Here is an 18467-nt window from a genome sequence, read left to right on the forward strand (position 1 = left end):
TATAAAGTGTCATGAACACTGAATTAGCTCATATTGAACCATTATTACTAAAGGAAATACAGGGTAGGTCTCTGCAAGCCTCTGGCCATCACATTTTCACACAGTATCTAACAATTTTAGGCAACTAGTTGTTCATAATCTCACCTTCTGTACGTTTCTGTTGAAGGGCACATTATTCAGTCTTTGTTATTACTTTATTAATGGTGAGCCCACAATTCAGGCCAAAGACCATGACACACCTACACAGAGCCGATCTTACAATGGGTTTTCTCTGTAAGGCCCTTCACAGCCTCTGCTCTCAAGCACAGTATTCAGGTGCCAGGTAAACAGTGAGGTCAGCCCCACTCCCTAACAAATGAAGAAAGAGAAAATGCACAAAAATGAAAAAAAAAAAAAAAAACCCAGAACACGAAATAGGCCTAAGAGGACACTGTTTTGAGGTAGGCACTAAAATGAAGCAGAGTGTCATCTTGTCCAACCTCAGTATAGTAACCATCTCAAAGCTTTCCCCTCTGTGCTTGTGTATTTGTAAATTACCATGAAGGTATTACAAATATTGATTCTGAGATTACAAAATGATTTTATCAAGTAGACAAACTTGCAAACATGGATTCCATGTGTAAGGAGGACTGACTTTATGCCAGTTTCTTTTTTTTTTTTTTTAAGAGAGAGTGAGAGAGATAGAATTTTTAATATTTATTTTTAGTTTTCGGCGGACACAACATCTTTGTTGTATGTGGTGCTGAGGATCGAACCCAGGCCGCACACGTGCCAGGCGGGCGCGCTACCACTTGAGCCACATCCCCAGCCCACTTTATGCCAGTTTCTAAGAAATTATTTTCTCTTAATTTAGCTTGAAGCAACTCTGAATGTATATGTTTATTAAATTTTGCTGAAGAGTAGTTGTATATTTTACAAATGGATTGAAGTTATAATGTGAAAAGTTCAGATGTTTTATAAAAGTCTGAGATGGATTTGTTTAAGCATGTTTTGCATAAGACAGTAATATAAAACATATAAGGAATAGAACATTGTGAACTCACAAATTGATAGAGATGATCTATATCTGAGTAACATTTAAGAACAAGATAATTTGGCTTTTGTTCAAAATGCACAAGAGTGCTTTCTGTATCCATAGCATTTTTCTGGATCCGGAGACTCGAAGAGCCATGGGAGAACAAGCTGTAGCTCTTGCCAGAGCAGTGAAGTACTCCTCAGCTGGAACCGTGGAGTTCCTGGTGGACTCCAGGAAGAACTTCTACTTCCTAGAAATGAATACGAGACTGCAGGTAACACCTGGTCCTGTTCCTCTCACCACTCCCCACCCCACTTTTTTTTTTTTTTTTATTATTGTGGTACTTTCCCACTGAACTATGTCCCTAGCCCTTTTAATTTTTTTTTTTTTTTAATTTTGAGATGGTCTCTTACTAAGTTGCTATGGGTCTTGCTGTGTTGCTGAGATTGGCCTTGAACTTGTGATCCTCAGTCTCCTGAGTCGCTGGGATTACAGGCATGTGTTGGTTGCCATGTCTGGCTTTTTTTTTTTTTTTAAATATATGTTAAAAATTAGTTTCATAAACTGTTAAATAAAGATTTTGATTTTATGCTTGTGCTGTCTACCAAGAAGGGACAGATAAGAATCCTGTGAACCTAACATCAGGGTTTAGGCTTCTGCTTTGTTACTGATAGTATTTGGTGAGTAGAAATTCCACTTTGATTTTTTTCTTGAACTTTTCAGCATGAGTCTGTGTGTCAGGGTTCGTATGCTGTTCAGGGGCACTATGCTAGGTATTGCAAATAGAAAGGGAGTAAGTGCTTCCAGAATCTTCGAAAGGAAGGGAACCTAGAGTAAACTTTCAGGAATGATAGTCACAGTGCCCAGCCAGGCCTGTCCCTGTTATGAGGATCAGAAACCAGTGGCCGCCCCTGCATCTGTGGACATCGTCCGTCAGTTCTAGCCAGGATCTCAGGAAGTTGCCAGTGCTATAATAGGTGGCTTTCCTGGCTTCCTCCTTCTTTTGTTGTTTTATTCAATTTTGAACTATACACACACAGAACATAATGCGACGTTGAGCAAAGCAAAACTCCGCGCGTGTTCCACCGTGTCTTCTGCAGCACTTCTTAGCCGTTTTCTTCTTTTTCTCAGTTATTCCCTTCCATCTTCTCTAGCGCCAGCTCCTCTTCTGACTGGATTCTCAGCACTTTCTCGTGTTTCCATATAATTCTTTCTTCGAATTTTGTATACCCAAGTAGCATGGTTAGTTCTTACTGTTTCTTTTCTTTACAGTTTGTATTAATGGGCTCAATCGTCTACATTGTTTTGGGCTTGACTCTGACACTGTGTGTTTGAGGTTCTTCCAGGGTGTTTCATGTGACTCCTCTATGGTACTCCTTTGAAGAAAATACCACTATTTATCTAACTATTCAATTTCTATAGAGTTTTAGTTTGCTTCCAGTTTTATGGAGTTTGCATTTGTTTGCTAGGTTTACCATAACAAATGATGGTAAAGTGACTCACATAACAGGAATTTCACATTTCACATTCTTTGGAATTTCAGGAGGCTAAAGCCCGGCATCAGGGTGCCAGAAGAATTGGTTTCTTCCTTGGGGCCTTGAGAAGGACCTGACCCCTGCCTCTACCAGCTTCTAGTGGTGGCTGACACTCCTTGTCCTTCCTTGATTTGTGGCAGCACAGCACAGTTGTCTTCTGGACTTCTCCCTGAGCATCTCTGTGCCCAAAGTTCCCTCTTTCTGTATGGACTGTAGTCATATTGGATTCAGGAGTCACCCCATTCCTTGACCTTATCTTAACTTGATTATATTTGCTGAGACCTGTGTACAAATAGGTCCCACGCACAGATTCTTGATGGATGTGAATTTTGATGGGATTCTATTCAGTACATCATGCCACTCATAAAACACCTTTGTCCACAGAGGCTGGGATGGATGGCTGGGGTTGCAGGCTGCTGGCCAGTAGAATTGGGGGAAAACACACTTGTGCCTTTCCACACCTTACTGGGCCGGGGCTGGGAGGGCTGGCTGTGGTGCTCCCAGAGGAAGCGGAGTCTGCCTGGAGTCTTCTTTTGTTGAGGTGATGGTTCTTCAGAAGCCCCTGGGAGCCTGAGAGTCTTTCCCAGTTCCTCTGAGCCTGTCCTTCTCAAAAGGTGTCTGCAGACTCAGGCCCTTTCCCCAGAGGTGGACTATTTCTTGTGACTGTCCTCGTTGCCTGCTGGTGGTTTCAGGGAAGAGTGTTTGGGTTCTCTCCATGCCTTGTCTTCATCAGCCCTGTGACCTTGTGTCCTTGAAGTGGGTTTCCTCAGTGGTCCTGTCCTTCCCTCAACAACAGGGAATCTGAGGTCTGAGACCCAAATAGTTTTCTGCCTCTTTTTTGGTAGTTGCCTTTTTGTGTTCTGTATCTGATTTTATCCTCTTCTACATGACCTCGTCAGCCAGACATTTTCACTTCTGTCCCTATAAGCAGTGTATGATTTCCTAGCCAACAATCTTTGTCTGGTATCTGCCTGGACAGTTTGGTCCATAGAAAGTTAATGTAAACTCTGATATATTTGTGGAATTTAGTTTTTTAATCTGTCCATCCATCCATCCATCCATCCATCCATCCATCCATCCATCCATCCATCCATCCTTCCATGCATCTATCCACCTATCCTGGATCTCAGTACGCTGCTCAGGCTGGCCAGGAACTCCTAAGCTCAGTTGATCCTCCTGCCTCAGCCTTCCAAGGAGCTGAGACTGCGGGTGCACCAACCACACCTGGCTTGGTCTATTTGGATTTACAGTCTTTCTTATGTGTTTTATAATTTAGTGTATGTAATTAGATAATTAACTAGAAAATCATGTCTTTTATTAAAGGGTAGATGTTATCATGTCTTCATGAGAATAACAGCTTTTAATATGATTCTGATAGAAACTGAAGTGACAAAGCCTTTATATTTCATTCCACATACAAGAAATACAAGATTGTTTAATTGAGGTACTCATGGGTATTTAAGGAATTGACAACTAATATCTTTTGTTTTTTTAAGTGCAGTTTGTTACCATGGGCTTGTGGTTTTTCCTTTTTGGTTTTTGTTTTGTTTTCAGATGAGACCTTGCTATGTTGCCCAGGCTGGTCTCAAGTTCCTGGGTTCAGGTAGTCCTGGAACTATAGGCATGCTGTACTGTGTCCAGCTGTTATGGTATTATTATTATTATTATTATTTTGGTATGTGTTCCTGGCTCATTTATTTTAGCCCATAAGTTTATTCAAGATTGTTCTACAGTCATTTTAGCGTAAGATCTAATAGTTGATATTTAAGTAATTCTGTGCTGCCAGTCAAAATCATCTAGGTACCTATGTTTTGTATCTTGGCTAGCTTGCCAGGACATTGTGTGCTATGCCATCAAGAAAGGTCATAAATAAGTTTGTGGGACGGGAGACTCCAATTCATAAAGATTGCATCATATCAGATCTGATAGTCCTGATCTGTGCTAATACCACACTTTGGTACATGTGTCTCCCATTTAATGTTTCCTCATCTTTTTTTTCTCTCTTCAGCAACTCTGATCCTGCCAGTCAAAGAAATGCATTTTGACTTGAACTCATTTGTGCATCCTACCATCAAATATCATAGGAGTATTTGATGGTAGGATATCAGTGAATGGGCCCATAATTGAGGAGTCTTGGACTTTATGGTATTCGAAAGCTGATCTTACTACACATGCCAAACATTTCTTTTTAACATTGTTTAAGCAATTGAAATGTGCTTTTAACTGTGGATTTTCTCTTTTAAATTTCTTTACTAACCTTAAATTATAATGTGTAAGGCACATTCACCAAATTCTTTAGCTCCTAAACTGTATCTTATCTCTAATTACTGTTTCAGTTTGAGCCAGGAGGGCTATAATTTTCTTTTGTCTTTTTTTTTTTTTTTTTAAACTTGAAATTTCCTGACTGAACTGTCACTTTTTCCAGCTTTAGAACTTGTATATATTTTCTGGTAACAGAAATGTGAGGAGCGTGTTCATTTTACTAATTTCCTCAAGAGAGAAATTTGAGATAATGAATATGTTTTCTCTATAAGGAAATGTGCCTCTGAGAAAGTCACCAAATTTGGCACATTGAACACTTGTCCATTTGACTGGGTTTGTTCTCAGTGTGGTCAGAGTTTATGTGTTAGAATTATCTATGTTTTTTAAGCCACTTGCTTCAAGGCTTAAATATAAAATTCCAATACTTTAGCATCACAGTAAGATTTCCTTCATGTGGCACTAATGGGACTCCTGCCTGTTGCTAGGGCCCTCTCCCTGTGGGTGAGATGAGGCTCCTTTCTTTTCCCTGAATATCCCTTTTGGCCTATGCATACTTTGGAGTGGTCTCTGCCCACATCTGTGATGGACACTCACTTCTCCATCCACCTTCACACTCCACACCCCTTGGCTTATCATTTCTCTTACGCATCTTGCCTTCTCTCCACATTTGATAGATGGAGAAATGGAATAATACTCTATCAAAAAGATGATTTATTAATATGCTATTTTAATGAAGTATATCATTATAATCTTGCTTAAATTTCAGTTCCTTAGTTTATGGAATGGTAATAGAATTGGTAGTATTCTGTCTAAAAACAAAAAACAAAAAATCCAAACAGATGTATAGAAAATTGGAATAGTGACTCTCCATACCATATTGAGCTGTCGTTTTTCTGGTGCTGAGCAACACATTCCACCTCTGAGCTGTACCCCACATTCCACAGTTAAAAGCACATTTCAATTGCTTAATTCCAGCTAAGAACACATTCCACCTCTGAGCTGTACCCCAGCCTATGATCTGTACCTCCTCCCTCCACTCTATACCACATTCTGTCACAGCTGTTTATTTTTCTCTGTAGAAGTAAACTCTGTTTTACTTAACATGACATCTTCAGGAGTGTGGCATATTTAACTTAAAACATTATAACCTTTATTTTAATAACTTGCAATAGCCTGTCGAATAGATGTCTAGTCATATAATTTCACCAGTTCTGTGTTGATCATTTTTCTAGTAGCTTTCTATAACAAATATTGCAGTTACTAGGAACCTTCTACATCCATTTTGCATGTAAGTGTGCAGAATTTCCAGGAAAGCAATATGTACTTTTTTAAAAAAATTATTTTTTGTAGTTGTAGTTGGACACAGAATTTTATTATTTATTTATTTATTATTTTTATGCAGTGCTGAGGATCGAACCCAGGGCCTTGCACATGCAAGGCAAGCACTCTACCAATGAGCCACAACCCCAGCCCCACAATATGTACTTTTATTAAGTATTTTCAGGTTGCCTTGAAATTACAGGAGAGCTTGTTTCTTCTCTCCCTGGCCAAAAGTGATCTTTGCCTGTATGAGAGTGAAAAATGGAATATTGTTTTTATTTTTATTTCCTTATTATGAGTGGGTTGAATTTTTCTTCATAGATTCATTCACATTTCCTGTTCTGTGGGTTGACTATTAGATCCTTTACCCTTTGAGTTTTCTTATTGAGTCGTAGAATGTCCTTTAGTTTATGATAGTAGAATGTTCTATGAGTATTTGACATTTCTGTAGGACTGGGGTTTTCTAAGCAAAGACTCCCACAATCTCTCCACCCCGACCCCCAGCTCCTAGATGAAGGGATAACAACCCTAAAGACAGAGAGCTATGGAGAAGAAGTCTCTGTTTTCTCAGAACCATTTGTTGACAGTCCAGGTTGGTACATGAACTTGTTCAATGGAGGGGGCTTCCTCTCCTCTTGCCAGAGGGTTTGCTTACATTTCAGAGCAAAGTTTGCATATTCTGAGCTGGGGATGTGGCTCAAGCAGTAGTACACTCGCCTGGCATGCATGTGGCCCAGGTTTGATTCTCAGCACCACATAAAAAACAAAGATGTTGTGTCCACCAAAAACTAAAAAAAAAAAAAAATTAAAATTCTCTCTCTCAAAAAAAAAAAAAGTTTGCATATTCTCTGTCTCTGTCTTCCCAGAGCCGAAGAAGAAAAAATATGCCAATATTTCTTACATAAGCCCTGAGTTCAATGGTTTGGGTGTTCCTGTCCCAGATACATGCCTCTCTGTGAGTTTAGGGACGCCAAGCCTGCACCATGTTGTCCACGGGGGCCTGGGTTATGGGGAATGGTTCTACAGTGCTCTGTGAGCAAGTGATTGTTCCCTTCTCTAATCTAGCAACCATTCTTTCCTCTGGTAGGATCGACAAATAAATGCAGATATAAAAGCAACAGATAGGATTTGGAGGTATTTTCTCCTCATCTGTTGCCTGTCTTTTTGTCTTGTACATTATTTTTTTCTTCATATGAAGAAAGTTTTTATTTGTTCATGGTTGACATTTGAATTTATTTTCACAGTTCTATTGTTGTGGCATGCTTTGGTTTTTCCTACTCCAGGGTGAATCACAGTTTTCTTCTATGTATTCATCTAGTTCTTATTTTTCTTTCATGGTGAAGTTCTCTCTTCATTTAGAAGTTATTTTATTAATTTTTGAAAAATGGCTACCTGATTATTGAACTGTTATTGCCTCCTTCATTGCATGCTGAATTCTCCTGTGTATGTGGATCTGTTATTTGACTTTCTGTTTTTATTTTTTTTTGAGAGAGAGAGAGAGAGAGAGAGAGAGAGAGAGAGAGAGAGAATGAATTTTTTAATATTTATTTTTTAGTTTTTTCGGCGGACACATCATCTTTATTTGTACATGGTGCTGAGGATTGAACCCAGCACCACGCGCATGCCAAGCAAGCGCGCTACCACTTGAGCCACATCCCCAGCCCGACTTTCTTTTTTTTTTAAATCTTTCTGCTTATTCATGTGCTAGTACCACACTGTTTTAGATATTATATCTGTATATTATGTATTATAATTTGTTATCCAAGAGAACTGTTTCTTTCTCATTACTTTTATTCTTCTGTGGTAAAAATTGCCTCAATGGATAGCTTATTTTATTTATATTTAGCATAAGAAATTAAAGTGATGGAATTGTTATGATTAGATAAATGCTTGTAATTTTCTACACATATATTAATTCTTAAAATATGTTCTCAAGAAGAAAAGGGATTATGAAAAACCCATCTGCCCTCATTTTTCTTTATATTCTAATTTGAAATAATATGTTGCTTTTCTTTTTAAAAAATTAATGGAACTGGGTGCATTTGCACATGGCTGTAATTCCAGCAACCTGGGAGGCTGAGGCAGGAGGACTGACTGTAAGTTCGTGGCTGGCCTTGGCAACTTGGTGAGACCTTGCTTCAAAATAAAAATAAAAGGAAATTAAAAGGACTGGGATGTAGCTCAGTGGTAACATGCCCTATTACTGGGTTTTATCTCCAGAATTTTTTAAAAAAGAAAGAAATTGGTCTATTTATACCTAATCCTGTTTTGTCCCTAAATTTTCATTTTTGTGATTTTTATTATTACTTTATATCATCATATTTATTTTGTTGTTCACGGGCATGTCTCTCCCAGGGGTTAAACCACGTGTATCTTGTTTTTTTGGATACCATCAGTTTCTTACCATAGCTTCACGATTAGTGATTTCTCATTTTGATTCACCTTACAGTTAGGTTCCTTTCCATTTTTTGAAATTGAGAATTTGTTTTGTCCAGGTACCCATAGGTACCATAGTCTCTAAACTATTAGATGGGTGAAAAGATCCCCTTCCCCAAGATTTCACTTTTGTAGGGTTTGAAATAAAGCTGAGTTAACATGTTACTGGTTTTTTGAACTAGCATCAGCTGTTGAGTAACCACCACAGTGTAGGGAGGGGAGCCAAGCAGAGATCCTTTAAACAGGAGGGGTCTTTGAAGTAACAAGTGGGTGGATGGGAGCTGCAGCTCTGGGCAGGAATGACCAGCACCACACACACAGAGAGGAAAGTCTGAGTTTCCTCTGGTGTTCTGAGTGCAGGATTCAGGACTGATGAGTGGTCGTGTCGTGGTGGATGCATGTCATTATGCATTTGTCAACATCCATAGCATATGAATTGTAGCCTTTCACTAAAAACATTGAAATGGGTTTATCCATTGCAGCAAATTGTTTCAATAATGCGTGATGTTTACATAGGGGCAGTGGGGAGGGTGTTTAAGAAGGAAAAGTGTGGGAACTCTACTTAAAACTCATTTTTCTTAATGTAAAATTGCTCTAAAAAATAAATCATGTTTATTTTAAAAACTATTTGTGATGAAAAACATTATATATCTGTTTCTGAGTCAAAAATCTGAGTCTGATTTCACTTGTTTAAAAAAATTTTTAGGGCAGAGATGAAGCAAAAATCCTTGATCCAAATCTTTCTTGCATTTCTTTACTTCTTTCTTCTCTTGCTCCACGAGTCAGGCTGTTGTTTCCTCACGGTGATTTTCAAACATATAAAAGTGTGAGAGTAGCAACGATAAAGCCCCAAGAACCTGAAACCTGGCATTGGATTTGCTTTGCTAGTGTTGTTTTCTTGACCGTCCTTTTCTCCCCTGGCTGGACTGTTTTAACCCAAGATTCAGACATTCTATGATTTCATGTGACTATTTCAGTATACAGCTTTAAGTTTTCTTTGCATTCCTAATATTTCCATGTTTATCTATAGTAGAATTTGGCATGTGCAGATTTATGACATGAATTTTGTTCCCTTTATTATTAAATAGTAGCTTTGTCATATTTAAGGGCTTTAATTTTAAAGTTCACTTATATCATATTGTATGTCCACCTTTCTGTTTTTATATACCTTATCCTTTAAAGTATTATTTATCATGTCTTTTAATTGTTTTCTAAGTTTATAACCAATTTTTAAAACACCCAATCTGACCCTTTTTATTATGTGAAAATATAGCTTCAATCTAATATGCTTTTTTTTATCATTTTTATTTGTTTTCAAATTAATGTTTTTTCCCAGTTTTGCTTCTATTTTCTTTTTTCTTCTACTGGTGCTTGAATCAGGTTACTAACTATTCTTCTCACTGATAACTTGGAAGTTCTGTTCTTTAAAATTTTACTCTGTTCATCATCCTATTCAGACAAACATTGTATTTGTGAAGACTGTGTAACCAGCTCCCTGACTTTCTAACACTAAAGATTCGCAAGTTGATTTCATACTTCCAAGCTACTTTTGACTTTGCTTTGTACTTACCTGTTTCTAAAGTTCTTTTTCAGTTTCTCATATTATCTCACTGGAATTATCTTTCATTATTTACTGTATCTTCTTCATTTTTCCCTGATGTTGAGGTTTCTGCTCTAGCTTGTTTGTTGGTTTAGAATTTTTTTCCCTGAACGTTCCTCAGCTGCAACATGTGTACGTATGTTCTGAAATGTCATATCCTCAAACATGTTTCTTTAGGCCTGAAGATGGAATGGTATTGCACTGAGTTTGGGATTCTTGGGTTTCAGTTCTTGTCTTTCAGTAGTTCATGAATTCCACTGTGTTCTAATTTCTGATATTAAGTCTGATTTCTTTTCCATTGTAAGTAATGAGTTCTTGCTGTCTGGAAGCTGGCCCGGTTTTCTTTTAATCACTGGAATTCATTGATTCCCAGTCCCCCATACCAGGTTACACCTAGGTGTGGGTTTCTGTCCATCACCCTGACTTGTATTCCAGATCCACTTTCAGTGTGCGGTTTTGATTCCTCATTCTCGGGAAAATTTCTATTATTTATTGTTTTCCTCCATCTACTCATCTTTTCCCTTGTTCTTTAACCTGTTATTGCAGATTAGATATACTGGATCAAGCCTCTGAGGCTTGTAATTTTCCTCAAGACTACTGACCTTTTTGTATTTATGCTTTGTTTCTTGTTATTATTTCTTTATATTGATCTTCGAGGCTATGAGTTTGTGTTCTGATAGGGACCATCCTCTTATTCCACAATTGGGAAATCATTATTTTGTTTTGGAAAGTCCAGTTGTGTGTTGGGGCATGCATCTCTGTGTGTGTACACATCTGCATTGCTAATCTTAAAGTTTTTTAAATTTATTTATTTATTTGATACCAGAGGTTGAACCCAGGGGCACTTTACCACTGAACTACATCCCCAGCCCTTTTTATTTTTTATTTTGAGTCAGGCGTCACTAAGATACTCAGGCTGGCCTCGAACTGATGATCCTCCTTCCTCAACCTCCTGAGTAGCTGGAGTACAGGCATGCACCACTGCAGGGGGCTAATGTTGCCATTATTATTAATAAAGCCTGTCAGTAGTCATCTGAAAAGTTGGTAGACTGAGTCACAATAACTTCATATTCTTTTGTCATTTAGCTATAAAATTACTGTTAAGCAAATTAACATACTCAATATTAACCACTAGGAAAGAGATTTCTTTTAATAAATAGAGCATTTGTGTTAAGAATCGGGGATGGGGGTGGAGATGGAAATTTTCTAAAAATGAAACAGAGGGCTGGGGTTGTGGTGGTGATACACCACTTGTCTAGCATGTATGAGGCACTGGGTTTGATTCTCAGCACCACATATAAATAAATAAAATAAAGGTCTATTGAAAACTAAAACATATATATGTGTATACATACACCCACACACACATAAATGCAACTAATAGATAAAAAGTATTTGCTACATTGATAAGCTAGCTCTGCTTACATGTTTGGATATGATTAATATCCAAATTACACCTTTCTAAATTCTAGTTGTGTGCATATGTGTGCAATTATTAATTTTCAAATGTTAGATTATTTTGAGATTTTAGTTTAGATTTTTTTAAAGCCACCTTTAATAGAGTCTCCAAAGATGATAGGATTTAGAGCATGCTACACATAAAGGAGTAAAATCTTTAATGATAAACAACTAAAACTCCAGTGTGATCAGTTGGCTTTTCCTTTATCCTTGAGGACAGAGATATACATTGTCCTGTTTTTGTCAGACCTGAGTCAGTAGCTTATATTGATTGCTACAGTGAAGGAATGGAATCTTGTTTTTTTGGAGAAGAGAAAGCATAATAGAATTGTTGAAAACGTATGAAAGCCAAACACCCTCATATTCCATCAGAGAGAATTCTGTGTCATATAGAAAGCAGATATTACAGAAGGCTTTAGGAATTCTTTTTTAGTAACTTAATTCTTGCCCTTTTCAGTTTCATTTTTTAAATAATTAGGAATAATTACAGCCCAGGGCTTGGAGTGTAACTCAGTGGTTGAGTGCTTGCTGGGCATGCATCCTGGGTTCAATTCTCCAACACCGGAGAACTATTGCAACCCAAATTTTATTTTCTGACAATTGATTATAATTGGGCAAATACCCCATTCTATGTTCAGAGTAGGGTTTTTTTTTTTTTTTTGGCAGGGGACGTGTGTTGTGTACCAGGGGTTGAACTCAGGGGCACTCAACCACTGAGCCACATCCCCAGTCCTATTTTGTATTTATTTAGAGATAGGGTCTCACTGATTGCTTAGTGCCTCACTTGTGCTGAGGCTGGCTTTGACCTTGAGATCCTCCTGCCTCAGCCTCCCAAGCTGCTAGGATTATATATAGCACCACTATACCTGGCTAGAGTAGTTTTAAATGTTAAAAAAAATCAAGGACTTTCTAGACTAAAATATTTTAAAAATGGGATTGGAGCATTTGAAAGAATAATTGGTAGAAAGAAAAGAATTTATAGGGAAGTGGATTTTTAATTAATTTGTAAAATTTCCCTCTTGCTAGAGGGAAGTTTTGGATCTGGGGAAAAATGGATCTTTTAAAATTATATTTAAAGCAATAGAGGCTAGGGTTGTTAGGCTGACTAGAGTCAGCCAGAACTGGGATATTCTGGAACGTTTGAAGTCAGTCTGGTAGGATAAGGATAAAAAGTAGGACATATAATGCCTTCATGCTCAGCTTTCTTGTATTACTTGCTGAGCCTGATGAGAAAGTCGCAGCACAGAAGTTTTGGGCACACAGATATGCATAAGTAAGCATGTCAGGTCTGTCAGGCCCGTACAGTTACTAGGGCTCTTTTTGAATCTTGTGGTAAGTTCTTCTCTGTCTTTGAGATCTGGAGTCCTTCATCTGTATTTTAATCCTTCACAGGGGTTCTTCTAGTTTACTAGGACTCTATGGACTGGGGTGGGTGGCTTCAACAATAAGTTATCTTCTGGAGGCTGGAAGTCCTAGATCAAGGCGTCATTGGGGCTGGTTCTTTTGGAGGATCCTTTCCTTGGCCTGCAGGTGCCGGTCCCCTGTGCCTTCACATTGGCCTTTTGCAGTGTCTGTGTCCTAATGCCTCTTCTGTAAGGACTTTAGTCGTGAGATTATGGCTCACTCTAATGACTTCATTTAAGCCTAATTATCTTTGGAATACAGACTCAGATGTGGGGGTTAGAACTTCCACATGCGACTTTGAGGGAGGAGGGACACGATTCAGTCCCTACAGTCCCTGATCCTGTTTTCATCTGTTCACTCTGTTCGGTCGGCCGGGGAGCTCCAGGGTGGAAGCAGTGCTGTCTTCCCAGCTCCTGTTGAACACAGCATTATTTTCAAGGTGAGTTTACAGGAATGGTGTGTTGGGGCCTGTTTCCCAACATGCTTTTTATCTTTGATTCCTGTAGATCAAAATCTAATAACTTCAGATCTTTATTTTGAAATCCTATATTCTCAGGAGGTTAAGCTTCAGAATTTTAATAGGTACATGTTAGATTCTGTTCTGGACAAAGAATCTCTCTGAACCAAAAGAGGAGAACCAAAAATAATGGCATCAGCTATCCTTTTCACGAGGGAGTAACAACAAACTAAAAAGGTAGAAGCTAAAAAGGTAGAGACCTATTATGCCAAACACAGTTATGAAACTCAATTTTATATAAGAGGACAATTTGTCACACCTACACTGCTTGCTTGAGTTGAGTCCAACAGATTAAGCTTACAAAAGATGGCATTCACAAACCAACTCTTTGTCATTTGTCCGTTTAGACTGGATATATTTAATAAAGATGTCACTTAAAATCATATTAATTTAAAATGACATTATTTGGAAATTACACATTCTTTCTAGTCTCTCACCACATGCCCCTCTGTAAATGATAATGGAATTTTAAGCAAGGGTGTCCATGTGGACACTAGCTGCTAGACAGTGAAGGCCAAAGACCCCTCTGTTCAGGGACCACCAAGTGCCTCTTCTCACCCTCTGTCATTGCCTGGATCAGCACACCTTTCATCCCTGTGATTCTGTCCACCCCTCTTCTCATTGCCAGTTTTCATTTGAAATTAATATATAAATATCATTAAACTTTGCCTGAATCTCACTGTTCTTGAGGAAGATTTGCTTGTTATCTGGTTAGGTAAATATCATGGTAAAATATTTAAAAGTTTAGGTCCCAGAAAACATGTTGAATGATCATTATCTGCTGTTGGAGAGCTATTTTTATTTGACACAGTGGGAGGATTCTGATTAGAGAGAAAAGAATGTTGATCAGTCATCTTTATTTTAATCATGTTTTGTGATATGAAAAATAAAGTCTTAAGTAATGTCACTTTATGATTATTAACTTTTATTTGAAATGATTTCAGACTTATAGTAAAGTTGCAAAAGTACAGGGGATTTCTTTTTTTTTTTTCTTTTATATTTATTTTTTAGTTCTCGGCGGACACAACATCTTTGTTTGTATGTGGTGCTGAGGATCCGGGCCGCACGCATGCCAGGCGAGTGCGCTACCGCTTGAGCCACATCCCCAGCCCCTACAGGGGATTTCTGTATTCACCGGCAGCTACTACCTTCCCTCTCCCTCTTTACACCTATACATATGTATAGGTATAAAGTGTGTATTCATATACATTTTCTTTACCTGAAATATTTCAGAGTAAATTGCAGGCCTGATGCCTCTTTACTTTGAAATAAGTCTGTGTTTCTTAAAATAGGACAATTTTTTAAAAATATAACCACAGTATTTGTCAAAATTAGTACTTTAACATTCGCATATTATTATCATCCTCTCTACCGATTATATTCAAATTTCATGAGTTGTCTCACTAAGGCTTGTTACTGTAAAGGAAAGAAATTCTGGCTCAGAATTACATATTACATTTAGTTGTTGTGTCTCCTTTCTGACTTTTTTTTTTTGGTGCTGGGGATTGAACCCAGGGACTTGCGTATATGAGCAAAGCACTCTGCCAGTTGAGCTATATCCTCAGCCCTTATTGTTTCTCTCTTTTAATCTGAAATAAATCCATCGTAATCTGCACAATTCCAGTCTTTTTTGGTCCATATGATCTTGAATTTTCTTTTTTGTACCAGGAATTGAACCCAGAGGCGCTTAACCCCTGAGCCATATCCCAAGCCCTTTTAATATTTTATTTAGAGACAGGGTCTCACTCAGTTGCTTAGGACCTCACTAAGTTGCTGAGGCTGGCCTTCAACCCACGATCCTCCTGCCTCGGCCTTTGGGGCTGTTGGGATTATAAATGTGCACCACCTCTCCTGGGGTGCTGGTGTTTTGAAGAGCCCAGTCCGTTTACTTTATGGAGTGTTCCTCCTCCTCTGGGGTTCTTGTGCTTTCTCCTGACTACATTTAGTCTCTGCATTTTGGGGGATTCCCCACACTGATGTTTCTGGCATGGAGGTGCCTCTGTGAGGCCACGGGTGGCCCAGGATGGTTCCCTGTGGGTGTGATGCTGTGGTTCAGGGCGTGTCTCCACATTTCTCTGTTGTATACTTACTATGTTTCCCTTTGTCATTCAGGAAGTGTCTGATAGGAGGAGACTTCAGGACTCACTAGTTTTCACATTCTTCCTAGTTTATATTTACTGAGGTGTAAGGCTCAAGGTGACAACTGAAGTGTCAGATCTGCAATTATAATTCTGAGACTCATGAAGTGGAGAGCAGCAAAAAGATTTAGTTCCTAAGTTCATCACTATGGAAATTAAGTGCTCAGATGAAATAAAGCCTAATTTACCTCAATTTTGTGTTTGATGGGCTTATTTTGCAGGGAAATCAGTTTGATAGCATCAGATAATTAAGAGGGAGCTGCAGAGAGGTCTAGAAAAAAAGCCTGATGGTTACTAACAAGATAAAAAATTAATTAAGACATGGTCTCACTATGTTGCCCAGGTTGGCCTCCAACTCTTGGGTTCAAGTGATCCTCCTGCCTCAGCCTCCTGAGTAGCTAGGACTATAGACATACCACAGTGCCTGGCTTGAACAAAACTCAGTTTAAATAGCAAGAAGATCTTTTTTTTTTTTAAGATAGCCATTTGTGAGCATCTGGTGTCGGTATGCAGAACTGTATAAATTCATTCTACTTCCTGCACATGATTATGTCCCATGATCTGGCATTTGATGGTACCAACTGATTTATCAACTGCTAATAAACCTTGCAGCATGGCTCTACTGTGATGAATATATTTCAACCAGGAGTTTGTCTTTGATGATTCAAAAATTCTAAGTTGGTAGGGCTTACTCCTGTTTTTGTATGTGTGATTTTTTTTTTTGGGGGGGGGTGTTGGTTAGGGCTTAGTCTTGCTGACTAAACTACAAGGTCTATGCATTTAAATCCTAATATGTTAATCTACAATGCAAAATAAGACATAGTGAATCCGTTATTTATGTGTTCTTTGGAACAATAAAATTTTTGTTGGATAGGAAAAACCACAGGAAGCCAGGTTCTCAAAAGTCTGCTTAGTGAGGGTGGAATCACAGTAAGGGAATTGTTCTTCTGAAAGTTGAAAAGTGTGCTCCCTGGGATTCCCATCCATAGAGATGCTTTTGCAAAAGGGGGAAGCACACAAGACCCCTCCTCTTGCAGAGTAGCAAGGCATGTGACCTACTAATGGCCGAGGTGGTGTCTAAAAAACTTGTGTTAGTCACACCTCCCTCTCACAACAGCCCTGGAACAGATGTTTATTAGCATCAGGCTTCTGTAGTTAGGTTTTTTGTCTAGGTGAGACCAGAGGAACATTTGGTTCAGCAGACACTAATCTAACTCATTTTTCCTCTTTGTTTCCGTTAACCATTTCTTTCTTCCCTCCCTGTCTCTATCTCTCCCTCCCTTCCTTTCTACTTACTAAAGAGATTTTAAAACCTTCTATTCAGTTGTATTTGGGCCTGGGTGCCATTTTGCTCCAGTATGTATCTGTGATCTGTCACTGGTTAAGAAGGAACCATTGCTGAGTCGTCAGAAGTGGGGGAAGAGTCTAATGAACAGTGTCACCCCTGGAAGATTCTTGATGCTGTTGATGATACCACAAGGCCTCAAGGAAATTTTCACATTTTATTGAGTAGCTTTGGAGTTCAATGTCTAGAGAAGGGTTTCTTTCAAAAGTGTTAAGTTTTACTTTAAAGAAGATATATTTTACCTGAGAAGTTCAGATATGTGAAACTACTTTGTGGGCTTTGACAATACATGTACCTAAATGAATTTTTTTTTAAATATTTTTTTTAGTTGTAGATGGACACAATACCTTTATTTTACTTACTTATTTTTATGTGGTTCTGAGGATCGAACCCAGGGTTCAATTGACACATGCTAGTCAAGCGCTCTACCATTGAGCCACAGCCCAGCCCTAAATGAATATTTTTTAAGAAAGTTCTGTAAGTAAAGATTTTGTCTTTTTAAGCTTATTTTTTTGGTTTCCTACTTTTAGTTTTGAATTCGTCCAATCTCTCTAATTACGAAATGTTATGTTATATTTGTTACACAAGGCCAAGATTGGAAAAAAGTGAGTCCATTTTTGGTTTCCATTCAAAGTGAGTTTAATGTACTTACTTTTCTACACAGTTACAGGGATATCTTCTAAGGTAAAATAGTGCCTCAAAATAAATCTGGGTGTTGAAGCCTTCGTAGTGGGATGAACACAACAGCACATGGCTGCACAGATGTTTCTATTTATTCTCTGCTTTTGTGAGCATTTTCTTATGTGAAAGAAAAGGCTGGGGACAACACCTCTGGAGGGCCACAAGTTGCAGGCCTATCTCTGCAACCTGCTGTGGACATGGCTGGGATTGCTGTTCCTCCATTTATTTATTCATTCCACACGTGTTTACTTGCCTCGTGTGTATTACTCAACTTTTCTGGCTGTAGACATAGCAAGAGGAAACTTGACTCCTTCATTTAGCTTTTAAAATTGTTTCTCCCCCAGCAAGGATGTGCCCATAGCATCATTTTACATGGCGGTGGGCATGGGTAGATTTCTCCTATTGACCAGAGGGCTGAGATGCATTCTTCCATGAAATGGGTTCTAACAATAATCGAGACTTCACATTCGTTCTTTCTTTTTATATTTATCATACGGAGTCTTACTCCTCACAAACCATGGTTTACTTTCAAAAAATATATTTTAAACCATCTAATAATATCTTTATTTAGTGTCACATTTATTTTATAAAGGGTAGATGCTTATTTTAGCAATGATTTGTCATTAAAATTATGTCAAAATGTCTTAAAATGTTGTTGAAACTGTAAACAAACTCATAACACACACAGAGCTAATTATGGATGCCATCTGTTTATTTTTACCAAGCCTTTTTTTCAAAACCATGGCATTGTCTGCT

At 38.3% G+C, this 18467-nt stretch overlaps 1 protein-coding gene across 6 annotated transcripts in view; it reads left to right on the forward strand.

Annotated features, from left to right (window-relative positions):
• Positions 1 to 18467, forward strand: part of Pcca (propionyl-CoA carboxylase subunit alpha) — a 345878-nt gene that overhangs the window by 153464 nt on the left and 173947 nt on the right. For all 6 annotated transcript variants that reach the window (XM_078016291.1, XM_078016287.1, XM_078016290.1 and 3 more), the window contains one exon: positions 1139 to 1289. In XM_078016291.1, the coding sequence (XP_077872417.1) occupies positions 1139 to 1289 (151 nt within the window). The remainder of the gene's footprint in view (positions 1 to 1138; positions 1290 to 18467) is intronic.

Source organism: Ictidomys tridecemlineatus, chromosome 6 (assembly GCF_052094955.1).
Source record: "Ictidomys tridecemlineatus isolate mIctTri1 chromosome 6, mIctTri1.hap1, whole genome shotgun sequence".
Classification (NCBI taxonomy): domain Eukaryota; kingdom Metazoa; phylum Chordata; class Mammalia; order Rodentia; family Sciuridae; genus Ictidomys; species Ictidomys tridecemlineatus.